Source organism: Chelonia mydas, chromosome 7, assembly GCF_015237465.2.
Source record: "Chelonia mydas isolate rCheMyd1 chromosome 7, rCheMyd1.pri.v2, whole genome shotgun sequence".
Classification (NCBI taxonomy): domain Eukaryota; kingdom Metazoa; phylum Chordata; order Testudines; family Cheloniidae; genus Chelonia; species Chelonia mydas.
In genome coordinates, this window is record NC_057853.1 from 18,741,055 (window position 1) to 18,760,747 (window position 19,693).

Consider the following 19,693-nt stretch of genomic DNA (forward strand, 5'->3'; position numbering starts at 1 on the left):
ACTACTTTTAGCATGATCCCCACTAGCGCAAGTCTGTCTATCCAGGCTAGGGGGCTCACTCTGAGCTGCAGTGTGGACATACCCTCTCTTCTTCAGTTCCCCAGCTGTAAAATGGGGATAATAATGGTACTTCCCTACTTCACCACAGTGTTGTGAGGATAAATACACTAAAGATAGTGGGGCATCCTACCACCATAATGGGGTCCACATAAATACCTTAGATGGCTCGACAGAGGGAAATGGCCAAGACTTCATACCCATTGCTTCTTGTTCTTCCTGTGTGACAGTCCAGTATGTCTCTGATTACTGGGTGGTGTCCAGTTAGGGGACTTATGGAGCACTTGCCTTGAATTCTATGTGGTTATGAAATGTCTCAGTGCCTTACAATAGGCCCTCTCACCATTTCCCTGTCTTTAGTCACCAAGACTACCTTTGAAAACAACCAAAGCACACACCATTAATAGCTGAGGTCTTTATTTAAAGTTTTTTATATACAGTAAAAGTGTCACAGATGAATCTGTGACGATCAGACAAGACATATGTAAATCTCTCTCAACAATTAGCAGCTTAAGATCTATAAACTACAGTGTTACGTTCACAAGTGTCATTTCTGTACTTTTCATCCCGTGCAAGTGAGTTTTTCTGTTTTTATTTATTTTTTTTTTTTTACACTTAAACACACTTACAGCTAAGTCAATTGCCTACTACGATACCACCTGGCATACACAACACAGACACACGTAGGGCTTTTAACTCTCTAGCCACATTCAGAATTCACTTAAAACGGGCAAAGCCATCCAATCTCAACACAGATCCCTTCATAGCTTGGCTTCTTCTGTTATAATGCTGCTTTTTGTTTAATATTTTAAAAATGCATATTTTTCAAAGCTGAAAGACAGTCTCTCTTCTGGCCCAGTGCAACAATGTACAGAACTCACCATTTAATCAGATCAGATCTTAAGTATTCACTAGATTGGAATAAACCAATAAAGTAATTGCTGTGAACATGCTCAGCATAATTAAATTAATGAAGCTCAAGGGAAGGAGAATTTTGTAAACCTGTCTAAAAATAGGAACTTTTTTTTAAAAAACACGAGACAGGAAATGGGGGAGCAGGTGAACTTCATTTGAACCATGGAATATCATTTAATAGTCACTTCTTTTTGAACTAATGCAGTTCATTATATTCTTTCCTTCCTTATATGCACCCGTGATATGTGCTAAACATATCTAAGCAATTCCAGAATTGTTTCAACTCCCAACATGAAATGTTCTGCAACTCAAAGAGATGGTCACACAAGTTTACATACAGAGGAAAGGATAATAAAAGGCTCACAATCACACACACCCATGGCAGATACTGTCTTCTACAAGTTATCCAGGAATGCTTCACCTTAAAGAGAATGAACACAACCCACATACAAGGAAAAGGAGCTTTAAAGCTAGAGTCACATTTCCAACAATATAATAATTGTTAAACTATTAGAAGTCATCACAGAATTTCAGATTGAAGGGGGAGGAAATAAACCAAGTGTTCTGCTAATGAAAGGCAAAAACCCTCACGCTAGTCCTGTTAGAATATTAAAAAATAAAAATGGATGCAGCATCATATATGGCATTAACTGCAGACAACTTTTTGGAATGGAAAACTGTTGGAGAGAGAGACACAGACAGACAACATTGTCCAGGACCAAGTAAATGGCCTTCACAAAACAGTTTTGTGGTGAACGTTTCTATTAAGTCCATTACTTCTGGCGAATTGCTTCTTTACTAAAGAAGATTAAACACATCATCATCGAGAGACTGTAACTGAAGGTAGGGTATCTAGCAGAAAACAGGCAAATACTTCCTTCAGACATTACCAGGATGTGGGTGTATGAGTGTAAAAATCAGTTGGCTTTTAATTCATTCCCAAGTTTGTTCATGTACTAAACCAACTGTACATTTTTATAGTGTGACCTAAACTATAAAGAGGTGCAAAGACTGGGCTTCAGAAATATTGAGGCAACAAAGCTCTCAGATCATGTGTCAAGGGTTTATTACTCTGATCTCCCTACCTTTGTTTCTGAGGAAACCTAACAGGAACAGAGTATTTTTATATGGGTGGATGAAAATTATAGATCTAATTTAGTCAGACAAGGGCATTAAACCCCATCGAGTTTTGCCGTGGCTGGCAACTGTCACCTGTTAAGGGAATTGTTTATACATACATGCTATCTATCTGCAACTTTTGTGGAAACAGAAATGATTATTTTTGGCTTGAGTCAGTTGCAACTGGCAACTTGTTTTTAACAAGGACAGTAGTGGATTAGTGCACAGTGACAAAGTGAGGTGTGCTGGAATTGTCACAGGGTACCTGAGTTTAAAGACAGAAGTGTGGCTATGAAGGTGACATGCTGAATCTCTGAAGGAGGAACAAGGATGGTTGAGCAGCAGAGAACTTTCTTCTCCTGGCTGGCAGTGATCAGAATATTAAGACCTTCGTCCCAGCAGAGAGGGAGGTGTTAACCTAGATCTGGAGAATTTCCTGGGGTTTGGGGTAGGCACAATAGCATGAATTCCTATACTTGCTATTACATATCATTTTAAGTCACTTGGCCATAATTTGGTTCCTACATAGAACTTAGGCCAAGGGAGAAGGAGAACAAGAAGTCTGATTAAATACTGCAAATCAAGTGAAAGAGAATCCATGAGTCTTATTTGTGCTACAAAGACTTTCACTGGAACCAAAAACTTTACTTTGTTCCAGTGGAAACAGATACTGAGCCAGATTTTTTTTTTTAAAAATCCTTCAATATGAAAACTTGCCAGTAACAACAGATCACTGGGAAAAGATGTTGCTGTGACTTGAGTCATATTTGTAACTGACATTTTCTCTAGTGCTTTGACAACGGAACTGTATTAAGTCCTTGCCTTCACGGCTGCAGGAAAGGGGGCTCTATGTGGCATGCTACCTGGATACACAGCATACAAACATAAAGACAATGATCTTGCCACAGTCTGATGGGATGACAACTTTGGTTTCAGTTATCAGAGGTGCATTTAAAAATAAATTATCAGGAATATTTATGAGAGGATCAGTCGTTTGAATGAACTATCCCTTTAATAGTTTTTCTCTCTTTAAGAATCTGTCTTTTCCCCAAAAAGGGATGAGGAGAAATTCCTTGTTCTAAGGAAAACATTCTGAGGCCAGGTGGACAGATTTGGGAATGAGAAATCTAACACCCCATGCCTCCCTCACACCCACAAAAAGGACAGGAAAAAAAATGGCATGACAAAAATGTGTGGAGAAGGAGGAAGTTATTCATGATGCTGCATCTGCAAGCCCAGGAGGATAGTTAAACGGCATGGGAACAGCTATGCCTTCCTCAGACCAGTGTCAATAGAAACTACTTTCCACCCTCCTCAAAACTGTTTCAGGACAAAACTGCTCACACTTAATTATTCACGCAATTCTTCATTTAAAAAACATCACTTCTTTATTAAAGAGGAAAATAATGACCCTCCCAACCCCTTCCAAAAAACCCATAATAATAATAATAATAATAATTATAATAAAAAATCCTATTATAGAAACAATAAGGAAGCACTGAGAGTTTGAGTATTACACTCTTCAAGTATGCTGTTCGGATTTTTTTAAATCTGTGAATATACATATATAAAAAAACCTTAAAAGTGCGACCAAGGGCTTTTGCTTAAAGATAAGTATTTAAAGGGCTACTTCAAAATACTGTAGTACGACTGTGCAGTTACTGTGTACAGCATGACGCTTCCACTTTGTATGCTTAGCAAGACTTAACAGGCCTTCTAGAAAATTATTGTATGTCAGGTCAGCACAAATGGCTGACACAGAAGCTGAGTTGTGGGGAGATCCATGCGTTGTTTTTTCTCTCATTAAGGAAAAAAACAAGCCACCCTGAATCCATACATTCAGACATGGAATGTGAGCAGGCTTCACAGTAAACATTAGCGTTACAGATTCGCTGTGGTACCATTGTACAAGGCTGTGCACACTAGCTTAATCTTTGCTATTTTTAAGCTAACCACGTTCTCCTCTTCCTAACAGGTTTAGTACTGTAGTTCAAGCCATAATTTAAATTGCCCATTGGTATGCTCCAAATTTTTATTTTATTCTTTTGTACACTTAAAGAATCTTAAGATTTGCATCCAAAGAGAACCATGCTACATAAAAATTATCCAGGATTCTTGCCAAAAAGAGTTCTTGAATAAAATCTAAAAAATACTATTGCAATGCATCTCGCAGAGAAAAATGTTATTCTAAATGTAAACAAATTCACTCGGACACTTTAAAATTTCAGCGGAAGAGTTGCTGACTAATCTTTGCTGCGCTCACGAGAGCGCCAGGGTGGGTGGGTCAGTGGGGTGAAGCAGCTGATTCCTTGTGCCATCATCTGGGGGGTGACAAGAATCGTTCCAAGTAGCCAGCGATGGCGTCCCAGTGCTTCCACATAAAGGCGATGAAAACCACCACAAATAAAGTGCTGAACGTCCTGTTGCGAGTTTTCATGAGGGGGACAACGCAGTTGGCCACGGTAGAGACAAAGACTAGGAGAACAGCCATGACGGCCAGAAGGATGTTGATGAATTTACCCAGCAGGTTTCTGGCAGTGGCATTTTCCAGCCCCTCCAGCTGCACCACTTGCTGCTGCTGCTGCTGCAGTTCCATCTTGGAGATCCTGGTCTGACAGGCTTCTAGCGCCTCCTGTTGGGAAGAGTGGGACGGTTATGTTTTCAGTATTTGCATGGTGAATCACAGTGGTACTTAAAGACTTTAATTGGTGCCTACTGGAATGTAGCTACATTCTTTGGGTCCTGCTTACCTGCTGCAGGATATGAGTCACTCAAATTGATTTCATATCCTGCAGCAGGAGAAGAGGAACCTCATGCCATTTCTCATGATTTATATGACTCCCTCATTAAGTAGGAACTGCAGGTTGCAGCAAAATACCTGATTCTGATCTCATTTACGAGTGTTCCTCCATTGACTGCAGTGGAGTTAATTCTTGATTTACTGTGGTTTTCATGTGTGTGACTGGTTGGGGGTCATATCTGTTTCCCCAAATTGATTTTGTGGAAAAAACCCACCATGTTTTATTTCAGCCTCCCTTTTGAGTGTTAACTTGTGTTTCACTGTATATTGTAACAGTTTTGTTAGACTGCATCATCCCTCTTGTGTCGGAGGAGCCTGGCATGTAGCTGTCTAACCCTGAATGAGAGGACCGTCAACAATTGAATAATCTTCCCATATTACGACGATGGAGGCTCTCCTCTGTTGACCGTTAATGAACCTGTGTAAGCAATCCCACAGAGGGTGGGAGAATGGAAAAAACTCACCAGAAGGACCACGAGGTGTTAGAAACTGGTTTTAAAAAGAGACCCACTCTGCCAGAACAAGTAAGGTTGGCCAGGAGGGATCTCGACCCCTGCAGGACACTGACCAAAATCGAAATGATATTCAGGAATGGCAAGGACACTGGATGGAGGGTCTTGGGTTCAGGTGTTTGTTACTCTTCCACAGATCTGTAAATCGTATGTACCTCCTAATAGTTCAGTGTGTGGGTGTTTAAGAAGCTACTTTGCAAAGCCCGTCTGGTTTTTCCTGTAACTGTCACCTAGTTCCCAGAGTGCCCGTGTGGGCTGAGTCTAATACCCCAGCCTGGTGACTGCTCACCAGGGGAAATTCAGCCAGGGCTGTAACAGAGGCAAAAGTATTTTCCACCTCTTCAGTGCTATCAGACATTTTAGAGTCAAAACCAGATTCTGCTTAGAGGGATGAGAGATGGGAGCTTTTCAACCTTTTATTCCTCTGTTCTAATGCCGTTTGGGTCAGTAGTTACCATCTGACAGCATCTAATGTAAAATGAGCTTGTGGCACTCGTGTTACCTTTGTTGGCAACCTCAGAGACATGTAGGACTGAATGGGCTATGGAAACTCCATTATCCTGTCTTGTTCCTAGAGGTAATCCCTTCACGTAAGGGACTCTTGCATTACTTCTGCCTTTACTGTGCCTGTTTTGGAGTGAGAGGACTTCAATGTCCAGGGCTGTTAATCTAGCTCTGTAGCGGGGTGGTCACCCGCTCCTTCTCTGAAGGGCCTGAAATCAGCCCTGGGAGACAGCTGCTGCTAGGGAAAGCAGCAAGCCTCAGCTGATTGGGGAAACAGCCACAGCTGCGGCTACACCCAATGCCCTTTATAAGAGGGCAGTGGGCCAGGAGGACACAGTCTTTCTCTCTAGATGTTGAGAGGGAGGGGCCTGACTGCTGGGAGCTGAGCAGGGTACCTGAAGTAGAGGAGGGCTGGGGAAAGGCCAGAGGAGCTGGGGAGCTCTGGCCTGAGAAACCCCCAGGCTGCAGGCCTTGATGAAGGCCTAGGAAAAGGGTACTGGGGTTGCAGAGGGCAGCCCAAGGGTAGGCAGAAGCAGCAGGTCCAGACCCTCCTTGCCGACGATGAGTGGCAATCATACTGCAGTCCGCCCCAGGGAGCTAGATGGTGACTGGCAGTAGCCAAAGACTGAGGCGAGGTGGAGATAGAGGGTGGGGGTTTCACAGGGGTGGGAGGGAGGGAGGGAAAGAGACCCAGATCTGTGGGAGTACTGCTAGGGGGCACTGCTAGGGGGCAGCACCCTGGCATGAAAGGGGCACCGGGGTCCAGGAGGGACTCGGGGCCCAGCGGCAAGTGGGACACTGGCCTGCAGAGGGTGCTCCGGAGGCTGGAAATGCGAATTCACTGGACAACCAGCAGATGGTGCTGCAGGGGTGAGTCTCGCCCCGCTACAAGCTCCTTTTACAAACACTTTCTAAAATATCTTCTTGGATTCTTCCTCCTTTTCCCCAGTTGGCCATCATTCTCACAATCCTGAGGAACCCCTCATTTGAGCTGAGCAGCACTCAGAGATGATCCCTAATTGGCTTGGGGCTCACTTTTGAGCAATCTTATTTTCACTACGATAAATCTGAACTCAGGTATCCTACATTGTGCTGCAGACTACAGAGCAACCATTAGGCCAGAGTCCAGGGAGAAACAGGCTCTACCTACCACTATTATTTTTAAAATGAGGTTTCAATACCCTATTACGAGAAGTTGTACATTTATTTCCCATTTAGCCAAATGAACCATCTCTCCCAACTGTGTCATGTCACCATCCTACCTAAATCTTGTGTGCTGAAGAATGCAGCACCGTCTAGTGGACTGAGCGCCAGGATTTCCTGAATTATAGTTTCTGTTCTGTCACTTCAGGCAAGTTACTTAACACAGTTTCCTCATCTGAAAAATAGGACTAATATTCACCCCACTCACAGCAGCATTGAGGATTAAGTCATGTTTGCAAAGTGCCTCATCAACATGGAAAATTTACATCAGAAATGATGAATCATGAAACGGAATTTAAGAAAAAGGCTTCTGATGAATCCCACCTCATTTTATGCTTCCTGTCCTACTTTTTTCTCCTGCCGGGGTAAATCTGAGAGAGGTGTACAGCCGGATCTGTCTAGCACATCTAAAAGTGAAATCCTGATATTTGATAGGGTAAAGGCCATGGTACCACTGTCCGCAGACGTTTATTTTATTTTAGCTTTATTCTAGAAAGGTCATTGTTACTTGTTACATTTCTCTACTATTGCGTAAAACTCTGATATTGCTGTGGAGGTCAAACTTATCAAGGGCTTCCCAGAGGTTACATAATTTGAAAGCAATACGCAAAACTGATTCAACCAATCCTGCAGTTGGGTCAACAAATGTAGCCCAAAGGAATTTACTGTGGCAGGTTCCTCTGAACATGGATACACGAACAGTCATGCATATATAGTTGGCAAATACACAATGACTTCCCCTGCATCAGGGCTGTTAGAGAGAGAATTGTGAGAGCTAAAGGTAGATTAAGGTGCTCTTGAAAGCTCAAGGTACACAACTCTCCCATTTGCCTTTGTTATACTGCTATTAAAACACACACATAAGGAACCAAATTTTGCAAAACTAGGGAAATAGCCATTGCTACTGTGTGCTTGAGTATTCTGAAGTGAAAGCAGGAACTTGCTAAGCCCAGCCTCTCACCAACCTGGATGTCTCGAGCTCGCTCATAGGACTGATAAGCTATTTTCTCTTCCATGCTGGCCAACTCCTGCTTTAGATTAAGGATCTCATTCTGGTGGAGCTCTGTCAGGTCATTTAGCTGCTCTTCTAGTCGTTCACATCTAGAAGTGAGAAACACAGGGGAGTTATTTTAGTGAGAACACAAAGGTAAAATTACACCAACAAGAATCAAGAGATGAGTAGTGGAGATTTTCCATGAAAACCAGCATGGCTGATATTATTTATGTTTTCCTTGCCTCTTCACTCTGTGGATCTCAGAGTGATTTCGGACAACAAACTATGCCTCCTCACTGTGAGATAGGTAGATCTTGTCCATGAAGTAGGCAAACAGCCCCATTTTAAAGAGAAAGAAACAGGCACAGAGAGGTTAAATGACTTTCCCAAGGTTACAAAGGAAGTTAAGGACAGATGTGGAAATAGAATTCAGAATTCCTTATTCTCAGTCTTGTGTTTTAATCACCAATCATCCTCCATACAACACTAACACACAGTTTCTCTCCCCCCCATACTCAGTGAAGCAATGTGAAGGGTAACAACTCAGTAATTAATAAGACTGAGTAATAATGTCGAAGTCAGAGAATGTGACGGGCTTGTTTGGCATTACATCACCACATGTAAGGTCACATGTATGGATTTTTTTTCCCATTAGCTTCTGAGAGTGATTCCTTCTGACTGGCAAAATTACCATGTTCTATTATTTATGAGAAGAGCATGTAAATCACTAGCCTGTAGGCTCATTATTTAGATTTCCAGTGGCAAGTGGACTGCAAGTGATTCCCATTTCGGGGACAAAGGTTTGAAATGTGAGTTATTCCAAAGGTGAAAAAAGTCTCTCCTGTTAGCAAAACATGCAGTAATTGTTCAGCACTAACCCCACAAAGCAACTGTAACCTTTCAAATGTGAAGTATTTTGCATTTATATATAGCCCTTTCACTTGAAGATTTCAAAGTGCTTTACAAGCAATTAGGTTTCAATACCCCCTGTGAATTGGGTTAAAATATTCACATACTTTCTGAACAGTAAACTGAAAAACAGAGAGAACAAGGACGCAGAAATCCTAAGTTATAGGCACTGTCCAGGCTGGCCTTTTTCCCCCTCTAAAGTTTCCCGCCATTACTGCCACTGGTTCAACTGCTTGAGTGGTAGCTATTGTGGGAACACTCAAAATGCAACATAAATCTTCTACTCTCCTTTTAAAGTTAATATTTGATGGTTCACTAACAAATAGTGGCTGACTGACTAACAGGCTTCTGACTCCGTGGACCTGAGCTACCTTTAGCATTACATTGTTGCAATGAAAAGAACAAAACTCCAAAGATGTTTGATGCTTGTTATCTCAAATAGTGGGGCTTTACTTAAAGACCTGACTTTTAAAAATAGTTTGTAGCTGAAACACAGACAGCTTCGCCACGTGAGAGTCTCAAACAATGACAATCATACATGGTCAACCAGTTGGGATGCTAGAGCACATCACTGACTGATGCTGCTCATCCTGAAAAAAGTTCCCAGGCATCTTCATTGTCAAGATACACCACTGGGAAAAACAACAAGAGCACCTTGTCAGGACTGGGGAATCAAAGAACATGAGAAGCAATGTAGAGATGGACTGGTGAAAAGTTTGGCCAGTTATTTATAATATAGCTGCTTGCTCCCACCCCACTTCCCTTTCCCAAAAATACTTAATTAAAAAATAGTCTGCCACCAGCCAAGCACTCAGGATCAAAATTAACACCCTCCCCCCGACTAACACAAATCAATACAAACCCCTAAGTGCAGCATAAATTAGGAGGAAAAGTATTCTGCATGTTAATACTTTAAATTTCAAGCTTTTCCAAAAGGTTTGTTAAACAAAAAGGGATTTGAACTTTTACGAAAAATACAGTGATTATGTCTTTATAAGAGACAGACACACCATACAACAGTTGTTGCCAAGAATCTTAAATCCTGTTTTATTACAAACAACTGGATTTGGATAACTTCAGAATATATATCAATCTAAAGGAAACATAAGGAAACCCTGCAAATCTGTAAACCTCAGGATTTGGGCTAACACAATTAGCAAAGAAGCTGGCATTGTGCTTCCTGGACCTTGAAATGAAGAGCTACTGGTTTATTCCGAAACCAAAACGAACTTCATGTGACTCCTGCTTGCTAACTTAACAATGCTTTCCCCACCTACAGCAAGGAGCCATCCACAGCTTTTGCAGATTGATTTGTTCCCATACTCCAACTCAACAATTGTACAATACACAGATTTTAGATATACTTATTGGGACTAACCTTACTCTGTTTATTTGATTTTCAATTCTTATTTTGTTTGTAACAGCTATGAGTTTAAGAGTTGGGGGGTTTTATTCTATCACATTGGAAAAGATGAAGAGTTGGTCTTATGACAAAAATGCAGGACTGGGAGCCAAAATTTATTTGCGAAAAGATAAAGAAGTTTAGATTTGGTGGTATTACAAAGTAAATGTCTCATTTTGTCCCTTGTAAAGTCATCTGTAAAGAGGGGCTAATATATATATGTGTATATATATACACACACACATATATACACCCACCCACACCATGTATGTGAGGGTGGTAACATCCATGTGATAATTTTCATTTATCAGACACCTGGCTGCCTCTTCTGTACTAATCCTCAATGGGCTATTTAACATTCCTAGCTCCTGAGCAGATTTTAAGAGCTGCCATTTCTTTTTACTCGCCAACCATAAAACTGAAAATCTGGCCCAGTAGTTCTAGAAGTCAAAGGTTACCCTAGCAAGCAGTCTTTTAAACAAACAAATGTAATTAGTATGAGGTCCAACCAGTTCTAACTATAAAAGAATCAATTAAAGCATTATATTGTAGCATTTTGGCTGATGGGTTTCTCATAGCAGGATCCTGCGAGAGCTAACTGTACTTTCCAGTGATGCTGGCTTAAACACTCACTGGTGTGAGGGAGCTGGACACATCCCAACTATATGAGCTCATGATTTTGCTGTTTGCAAACAGGTTCCCCTAATGGGACAGGAACCATGAAAAAAAACCTCAGCAGCGCGTTATTTCGGGTTCTCTACAGAACGGAAAGTCCCTGCTTCTCTCAGTAAACAACTGCCACCTTTCAAAGGATGAGATAAGCAACAGGCTATTTTGGAGTTTGTTCCAGCTGAAAAAGACTGCAGAGGACAAGACCAAGATCTTCCTTGTTCGATGACTCAGTTCTAAGAGTGGGTGGTTAAACTGTCTGGGGCCATATCAGCTGGCCAATGGGCAGGTAGCACAGCCTTTCACATAGCCTTGGCAATGCGTACACTGGGACATCTGGAGCAACCTGCAGTGCAGGGGAAATAAAAAGACAGACACAGGAAGAACTGGAGAGACTGCACTAATGCCACCCCACCCCAGGGCTAGTTAGCATAAGAGCTATACTGATAGTCAAGAGCTGAAAAGGGGAGGGAATCAGGCAGGTCACAGAAAACCTGTAGGGTAAGTACTGGCTGGTAAATAGAAACTAAGGCAACATAAAACAAAGGCCATCCATCTGCAAAAAAGGGTGGGGGTAGGGAGGACATTTAAGAAGACTGAGCTGGACACAGAAGTTTGATGGAAAAAGATTATGGCGCTTGTATCTTCCAGTTGCCAGGACAGATGAAAACACTCAGCAAGTGGTTCTCCTAAAAAAAAGTATGTTAGAAAATCTGCACTTTGTGCTAGTTTCTGAAAGGTTCCCCAGAAGTAGCACACACCTGTTAGCTATTCATAGCTTTTAAGGCCAGGTATGATCAATACAAATCCCCAGCCTGACAAATTAAACCACAATCTGTGTCTCCATCTTCCCTGGAGGATTTCTCTTAAGGAAAAAGAGTGGACTACAGTCCAAACACAGGACTAGAGTCAGGCATTCCAGAGTTCTAATCTGAGCTAGGACAGTGGCTTCCTCTGTGGCCTTGGGAAAAGCATTTAGTCTCCTCTTCAGTTTTCTCCTCTCACAGAAGTGTTAGCTTCTGTCTTCCGGATGCTTTAAAAGGTCAATTAAGTGGTAGGTTTTAATAAATTCAGTAGTCACAATTACTACAATGAACTAATTTAGTTTGCTGTGATTTAGTCTTTCAGATCTTTTCAGATCAGACACTTCCCTGTGCAATTAACAACTTTTCATCTCTGAGTCTCCCCACTACCCTATTGTCCCCTGCATTCAGCTGAATGAGTATTTAAAAGAGGCAGAATATGGACATTGCCGGAAGCTGGTTTCCTAAGATGTATGGGGCTTTGTATGATATCTTGTTCTTACCGAACATTAGTGGGCAAGAGATCCCTCTGCCCCAAATTACAAGTAAACTTTGCTAAATGCCTCCAGGGCAGGACTAACTAGCTCAGCTGACAATATATTAAAGCCCGACCGCCTCCTACTGTATTAGTTCAGGCTGCCATTTTGCTTGTGCTGTAGTTTGTATGCAGCATTGTTACCTACTAAATATGGATGGCTAGTGCTACATGTTGTCCAACAAAATATTAAATTGAAACAAACAAGCAGAACCTCTCTTTATTATGGATTGGCAGATCAGATCCACATCACTTTGCTATGGGACTGTAGGATAATAAATAGGGCCCTACCAAATTCGTAGACATGAAAAATGCACCACGGACCATGAAATCTTGTCTTGTGTGTGCTTTTACCCTATACTATACAGATTTCACAGGGAGACCAGTGTTTCTCAAATTGAGGGTCCTGACCTAAAAGAGAGTTGCATGAGGGGTCACAAGGTTATTTTAGGAGGGGTCACAGTATTACCATCCACATTTCTGCACTGTCTTCAGAGCTGGGCAGCTGGAGAGCAGCGGCTATTGGCTGGGCCTCAGCTCTGAAGGCAGTGCCTTGCCAGCAGGAGCGCAGAAGTAAGGGTGGCAATACCATACCATGCCACGCCACCCTTACTTCTGCGCTGCTACCTTCAGAGCGAGGCGGTTGGAGAGTGGCAGCTGCTGACTGAGGGCCAAGCTCTCCCGGTAGCAGCGCAAAAATAAGGGTGGCAATACCATACCATGCCAGCCTTACTTCTGTGCGGCTGTTAGCGGTGGCGCTGACTTCAGAGCTGGGCTCCCTGCCGGCAGCTGCCACTCGCCAGCTGCCCAGGTGTGAAGTCAGTGCTGCCACCAGCAGCAACACAGAAGTAAGGGAAGCAGTTTCGCAAAAACCGCCCCCTCCCCCATCTCCTTTATGGGTCAAGACCCCTAAAGTTACAACACCATGAAATTTCCGATTTCAGTAGCTGAAATCATGACATGAAATCATGAAATCTGGGCTGTGGAGCCTGGAGAGGCTGGCAGGGGACCTGCCTACAAAGCCATAGCAAGATGCTGCTGGGGAGGAGTCCTAGAACCTGAGGGGTAAGATCCAAAGTGTTCTGATGGGGAGACTGCTTAGCTTTGGTAGGTGGAGCCTGTAACCGATGGAGAGGAGTGGGCTCCTTTCGGCACCCTTTTCTTTGTATCCGTGGCACTGGCTGAGGGAGGTGCTGCTGCAATAGCTGCCACTCCTCCGGGTTGCTCCACTGAGGTCTTTAGAGTGCAGCCATGGTACCCACTACTTCCCCTCTGTGGCTTTCTCCACCTTTTCCTTCTAGGCTGATACTCTGTAGAGCAGGCGTCCCCAACGCGGTGCCCATGGGCGCAATGGCGCCTGCTGGGGCAGTTGTGTGCGCCTGCTGGACACTGCGCCGCCAAAATGCGGCCGCCAAATGCGGCCGCTGGAGAACTGCCTGCCTAAATGCTGCCGAGAAGCATTGCCATTTCTTGGCGGCATTTCGGCGGCGACGCTTCTTTCCGCTGCCGCTTCTCGGAGGCATTTCGGCGGCGGGGTGTCTGGTGCCCGCCACAGTCTTCTGGGAATAGGAATGTGCTATTTCCACAGAAAGGTTGCGGACCACTGCTGTAGAGCTTAAAAAAAACGAGGAGTACTTGTGGCACCTTAGAGGCTTACAAATTTATTTTGGCATAACCTTTTGTGGGCTAAAACCCACTTCATCGGATGCATGCAGTTTTTCTTCTCCTGCTGATAATAGCCCACCTTAATTGATTAGTCTCGTTACAGTTGGTGTGGCAACACCCATTTTTCCATGTTCTCTGTGTATATATATCTTCCTACTGTATTTTCCACTGCATGCATCCGATGAAGTGGGTTTTAGCTCACAAAAGCTTATGCCCAAATAAATTTGTTAGTCTCTAAGGTGCCACAAGTACGCCTTGTTTTTTTTTTTGCTGATACAGACTAACATGGCTACCACTCTGAAACCTGTAGAGCTTAAGGCACTGGAGGGTAGGAGACACTGCTGTTGGAATGGCTCCACCACCCTTCTGCCCCCTGCAAAGTGGGGGACACAGAATATGTAAACTACAGGGATACCCGCTGCGTCCACACTCACACTGTCTCTGCAGTGGAAATGCAACTGTTGTGTGGAATGGTTGACAATACATTCTATTTAACCTTCCTTTGCCACCGTGGAGCAGGGGAGCACAGAACCCTGGTCTTTGGATACATTGACAATAGCATGCCTTCTGAGAGAGCTGCTGGACATATGGGAGGAAGGGCTGGGGTTAGGCTTCACCGCTCCCATTTTCCTAACCAGATGCAGGTTCTTGTCTCAATGGTTGGAGGAGGCAGGGTTTCTTCTACCTTACCTGGGAGCAGGTACAGTTTTTTCAGGGGAGAGCAGGGGTTCGATAACTACAACTGAGGTAGGAAGCGCTAGTCCTGAAGTACATTTGCCCCCAAACCCTCTAGTTAACTGCTTACCTTGGAGGGGCTCTGTAAGGGAAGACTCTTCCCTGCTATTCACTTCTTGATCAGGAAAGAGGAGCAGAGCAGTGAGATGGCAGAATTTATAGGAGTTATTTATGACAGTCAAGTCCGAGAAGACCATGAGGAACTTCAGAGGTGAATGGGCAACATGATGGCAGATGAAGGTCAATGTTTATAAATGGCAAAGTAAGGCACACTAGAAGGAAAATTCTGAACTACTAATACTACTTCTAAACTAACTGCATCAACTCAAGAAAAGGACCTAAGCATCAGTGTACACAGCTCAGTGGAGATCTCTGTTCAATGGGCAGCTGCAGTCAAAAGGCAAACAAGACACCAAAATGCATAAGAGTGGGATGGAGAACATAGAAAATGTTATGTAAATCAATGGTGAGGTCTTGCCTATAATTTCATGCGTGGATCTGGTCACCCTATTTCAGAAAGTATATTGCAGAGTTAGACCGATTCAGAGTACGGCACAGAACAGTTAGAGGCATGGAAAGCCTCTCTGATAAACAATCTCTCATCTGAGAAGGGAGATGACAAGGGAACAAGTATATAAAATAACAAATAGTATAAATATTGTAAATGGAGAGTTTCTGTTCTCTCTGTCTCATAACATAAGAACAAAGGAGACAGATTCAAAACTCAAAATCCTCAGTTTGTACGGAAGGATACAGTGGAGTAGGAAAAATTTTTATAGTGGGGGTGCTGAAAGCCATTGAATCAAACTATAAACCCTGTATATGATGGAAACCACTTCAAGCCAGGGGGTGCTGCAGCACCCCCAGCACTCCTAGGTCCAGCGCCTCTGGAAGGATACTGCAATGCTTGGCTAGGTTTGGGCCTGGCAGCATATGCATATGCTGGAGAAGGCCCTGGCACCCTTGTTCAGTTCAGCCATGATATCAGAGAGGAAGCTTGGACCATGTAGGACTGAGGTCCCATAGGCCACTGATTCCTCTCACAAGCTATAGTAGCAGCTTTATATACAGATGTATGGTGAAGGGGTCCTACACCTCTGGGGCTGGTTTCTGACTTTTAGCAGTCTGCCTGATGGATATAAGTCTTCCAACTAAGTGAAGCTCCAGAGATGGCCAGACCCACATATAGAGGTGACACTGCAGGGAGTGGGTCTGCTCTCTGGTCATTTAGATGCTAAGTAGCGCCCCAGGAGAAGCTGACTGGGGACAACTAACTGATCAGGCTGGTGGGCTGGGTGGGGTAAGAACTCAGTTGGCCCCCTCAGAGCAGGGCTGATAAAAGATATACAAGAAGGAAGCTCAGAAGGAGAGAGGGAGGAACAGAGCTAGCTGAGTCTAGTCATATAGAGTCCTCAGAATGGGGAGACCTCTGTTCCCCTCAGGTCCTGCTGAGAGGGCTAAAGATTGGCCAGTACTGTAAATAGGCGGTAGCATGGGGGATTGTGGTGATCTTGGTGAAGGGGATTTGCAATAAAGTTTCACTGAGAGCACACCCAGTGGAATCAATGCGGTTTCTGGAGGGAAGAGGACAAGGGCAGAGTCAGGGCCCTGTTACAAGAGGATATGTCATAAAAGACTTCTTATTCTGTCTCCATGTGTTGGCTGGGAAGAATTATAATCGGAACGTTTGGACTGGTACAGATCACAGAGAACGTTTCCCTTGGTGAAGCTAACAAGTATTGCAGGGTGGCTTCCTGGAGATAGATATTTCCACCCAAAATATTTTAAAAAGATGAATGCAGACCTGCACCACACAAAAGCATTCCCACTGTCTCAATTTTTAACCCTGATTTCTATACTGGGACCATAATGATGGAATTTCCACTACACAAGTATACTCAGTTAGCACTGTCCTGGGAGGGGCACAATACATTGCCTGCCCTAAGCTGTTTATAGTCTGCTGAGTGCTTTAGATTTTTACTGCTCTGTAACTCCTCAGTATTTAATATGGGGGCTAATTAATAAAACGCCTACCTGTACCGCTCCTCTTGCAGAGCCTGCATTATTAACGAATAATCCCTCTGATAGTGAGCCTTAAGGTTCTCAAAGGATTCTTCCAGTCTTGCCTGTGTCTCTCGGATCTCTTGAATCTCATGTAGTATTGCATCAAACCCTGAGCTCTGCATATCCAGAGTGTTTGTTTTGGAGCTAGAAGCTCCCACTGGACCCCCTGTGGTGCTATTAGCTCCCACTGAACCAGATGTGGCACTTGAACAGTCCTCCTCACTGCCGTATTTTGGGCTTGACTGAAAGTTATGAATAACACCAAGAGTCTTCCCATCTTCTTGGCCTTCTTCCAAAGAGTCCTTTAGATTAGCAATATTGTCCGCACTCCCAAATTTGTTCCTTATCAGGGAGGCAATCTCCCGGGGTTTGGAGACCACAGCCCCTGCTGCCGAATGCGTGGCTTGGGAGAAGCTGGAAAGCCCACCTTTAACACTGTCTACAACTCCTTCACTAAAGCCAGTGACCTTTGCTCCCACATCCTTCAAGCCCTGGTGCATATCCCTGAAGACATCCTTTGGCTGCCGAGGGATTCCATTTTGTTCAACCTCACGAAGCTTCCGATGGTAGTGCTCTAGCTTCTTCTGCAGCTGCAAAATGGTTTGGGCCGATTTCTGGTTCTTCTTCTCAAACACTTGCTTGATGCGGGCACTCTGCTGCTTGTCAGCATTGTTGGCTAGTTTCAGGTATTCTGCCACATTGTCATCCCGGGCTGTTTGCTCAATTTTGATCTGCTCTGTCAACTTCAGTATCTTCTGCTGCAGATGAGTGATGGCTACTTTTGTCCGCTGTGGATCCGGGGTCCCATCAACAGAATCTGCGTTGATGCTGCCATCAGTGCTTGAGGCCACTGCACTAGGGGTTTGTGCTAGGCTGCTTACTTCCGAGCGCTCAATCTAGACAGAGGGGGAAAGAATGTGAAGGTTAAAAAACATCGGATATCCTAATTCAAAAACCATCCACTTTGCTGGGCAGTAACCATCAATGATCATAAACTACATTCCAAGATCTTCAAAACAAAAACTTTGCTTAGAGTCATTGAAACTGCACAGAAAAATTACTCTAATGTTGATTTTTAAAATCAGTCATTTCCACCTTGTCACCCACATCTCATTTTTCCATTTCTCTTTAATTCCCATCCTACAATGGGGGGAGAAGAGCATTTGTGAGCTCTTATGTAGTTCATGGGCATCTAAAGGGATGATGCTCAAAACGAAAGGCCAAAAGCCACTTATTTCAAATACATTATACTGAACTGAGGCAATTCCTGACAACTTTTATTGCTGCAATAAATGCAAGTGACAACATTGCAATTCATAGAATCATAGAATATCAGGTTTGGAAGGGACCTCAGGAGGTCATCTAGTCCAACCCCCCGCTCAAAGCAGGACTGATCCCCAACTAAATCATTCCAGCCAAGGCTTTGTCAAGCTTGACCGTAAAAACTTCTAGGGAAGGAGATTCTACCACCTCCCTAGGTAACGCATTCCAGTGTTTCACCACCCTCATAGTGAAAAAGTTTTTCCTAATATCCAAACTAAATCTCCCCCACTGCAACTTGAGACCATTACTCCTTGTTCTGTCATCTGCTACCACTGAGAACAGTCTAGAGCCATCCTCTTTGGAACCCCCTTTCAGGTAGTTGAAAGCAGCTATCAATTCCCCCCTCATTCTTCTCTTCCGTAGACTAAACATCCCCAGTTCCCTCAGCCTCTCCTCATAAGTCATGTGTTCCAGTCCCCTAATCATTTTTGTTGCCCTCCGCTGGACTCTTTCCAATTTTTCCACATCCTTCTTGTAGTGTGGGGCCCAAAACTGGACACAGTACTCCAGATGAGGCCTCACCAATGTCGAATAGAGGGGAACGATCACATCCCTCGATCTGCTGGCAATGCCCCTACTTATACATCCCAAAATGCCATTGGCCTTCTTGGCAACAAGGGCACACTGTTGACTCATATCCAACTTCTCGTCCACTGTAACCCCTAGGTCCTTCAAAGAGCAAGAAATAAGAACTAAGGTAGGCTATTGAAAATATTCACATATATACTTCATGTTCTCAGCCCTGTGAAATGTGCTATTATCGTAACAATAAAGCGGTCAAATCGAGTCCTAAAGTGAGCCCACAACCTCTTCTCCTGCAGGGGGGACAGACCATGGCCTGAAATGCCAGCGTTTCAAAAATATACTTTACTTGGAATCTTTAAAACTCTTAATGCCTGCAGTAAATAAATTATTTTAAACAGTTATGGGACAGAAAAAGTGCCAAGCCTTGTTTCCATTCAGAACAGGTACAGACCAGTGCCCTTGAGTTGAAGCATCACACTTTTCTTTCTGAATTCAGACTGTATTTTTTATTCTGCCAAGACTAAGGCTGGTTTGGATCAATGTTGAGCATACAATAAAATGAAGCGAGTTGAAAAATGAGCAGGGGCAGACGGAGATCTGCAGAAAGCACTATTGGTAACTATCCAACATACCAATAGCAATAAAAGTGAATGGGTAATTTCTAAAGTATTTCTTCTCAATACCAACAGCACTTATATATACACATTAACGGCAATTTGCTTAGTAACCAGAAACAGAGATTCCAACTTATTTCCCTTTGAAAAAATGACTTAATGTTGAAGAAAAATAAAAGCATAACATTTATTTTCAGTACAGAATCTCCAACATTAACAACCCATGTTCAGTGTTTTTCCTGCCTCAGTCTTGGTTTCCATTATCTGGTGCCTTTCAACATTCTTACTGTTTGTATGCACTTTGTAAGGAGACATCACAGCACATCTCTTAAGTGTAGAGCACCA

At 43.4% G+C, this 19,693-nt stretch overlaps 1 protein-coding gene across 8 annotated transcripts in view; it reads right to left on the reverse strand.

Moving 5' to 3' along the window:
• Positions 1 to 457: 457 nt before the first annotated feature.
• Positions 458 to 19,693, reverse strand: part of TMCC1 (transmembrane and coiled-coil domain family 1) — a 198,636-nt gene continuing 179,400 nt past the window's right edge. For all 8 annotated transcript variants that reach the window (XM_037903431.2, XM_037903433.2, XM_037903434.2 and 5 more), the window contains 3 exons: positions 16,857 to 17,782; positions 8,076 to 8,211; positions 458 to 4,723 (listed from right to left, as the gene is read on the reverse strand). In XM_037903431.2, coding sequence (XP_037759359.1) covers positions 4,409 to 4,723; positions 8,076 to 8,211; positions 16,857 to 17,782 — 1,377 coding nt within the window. In that variant the 3' untranslated portion in view covers positions 458 to 4,408. The remainder of the gene's footprint in view (positions 4,724 to 8,075; positions 8,212 to 16,856; positions 17,783 to 19,693) is intronic.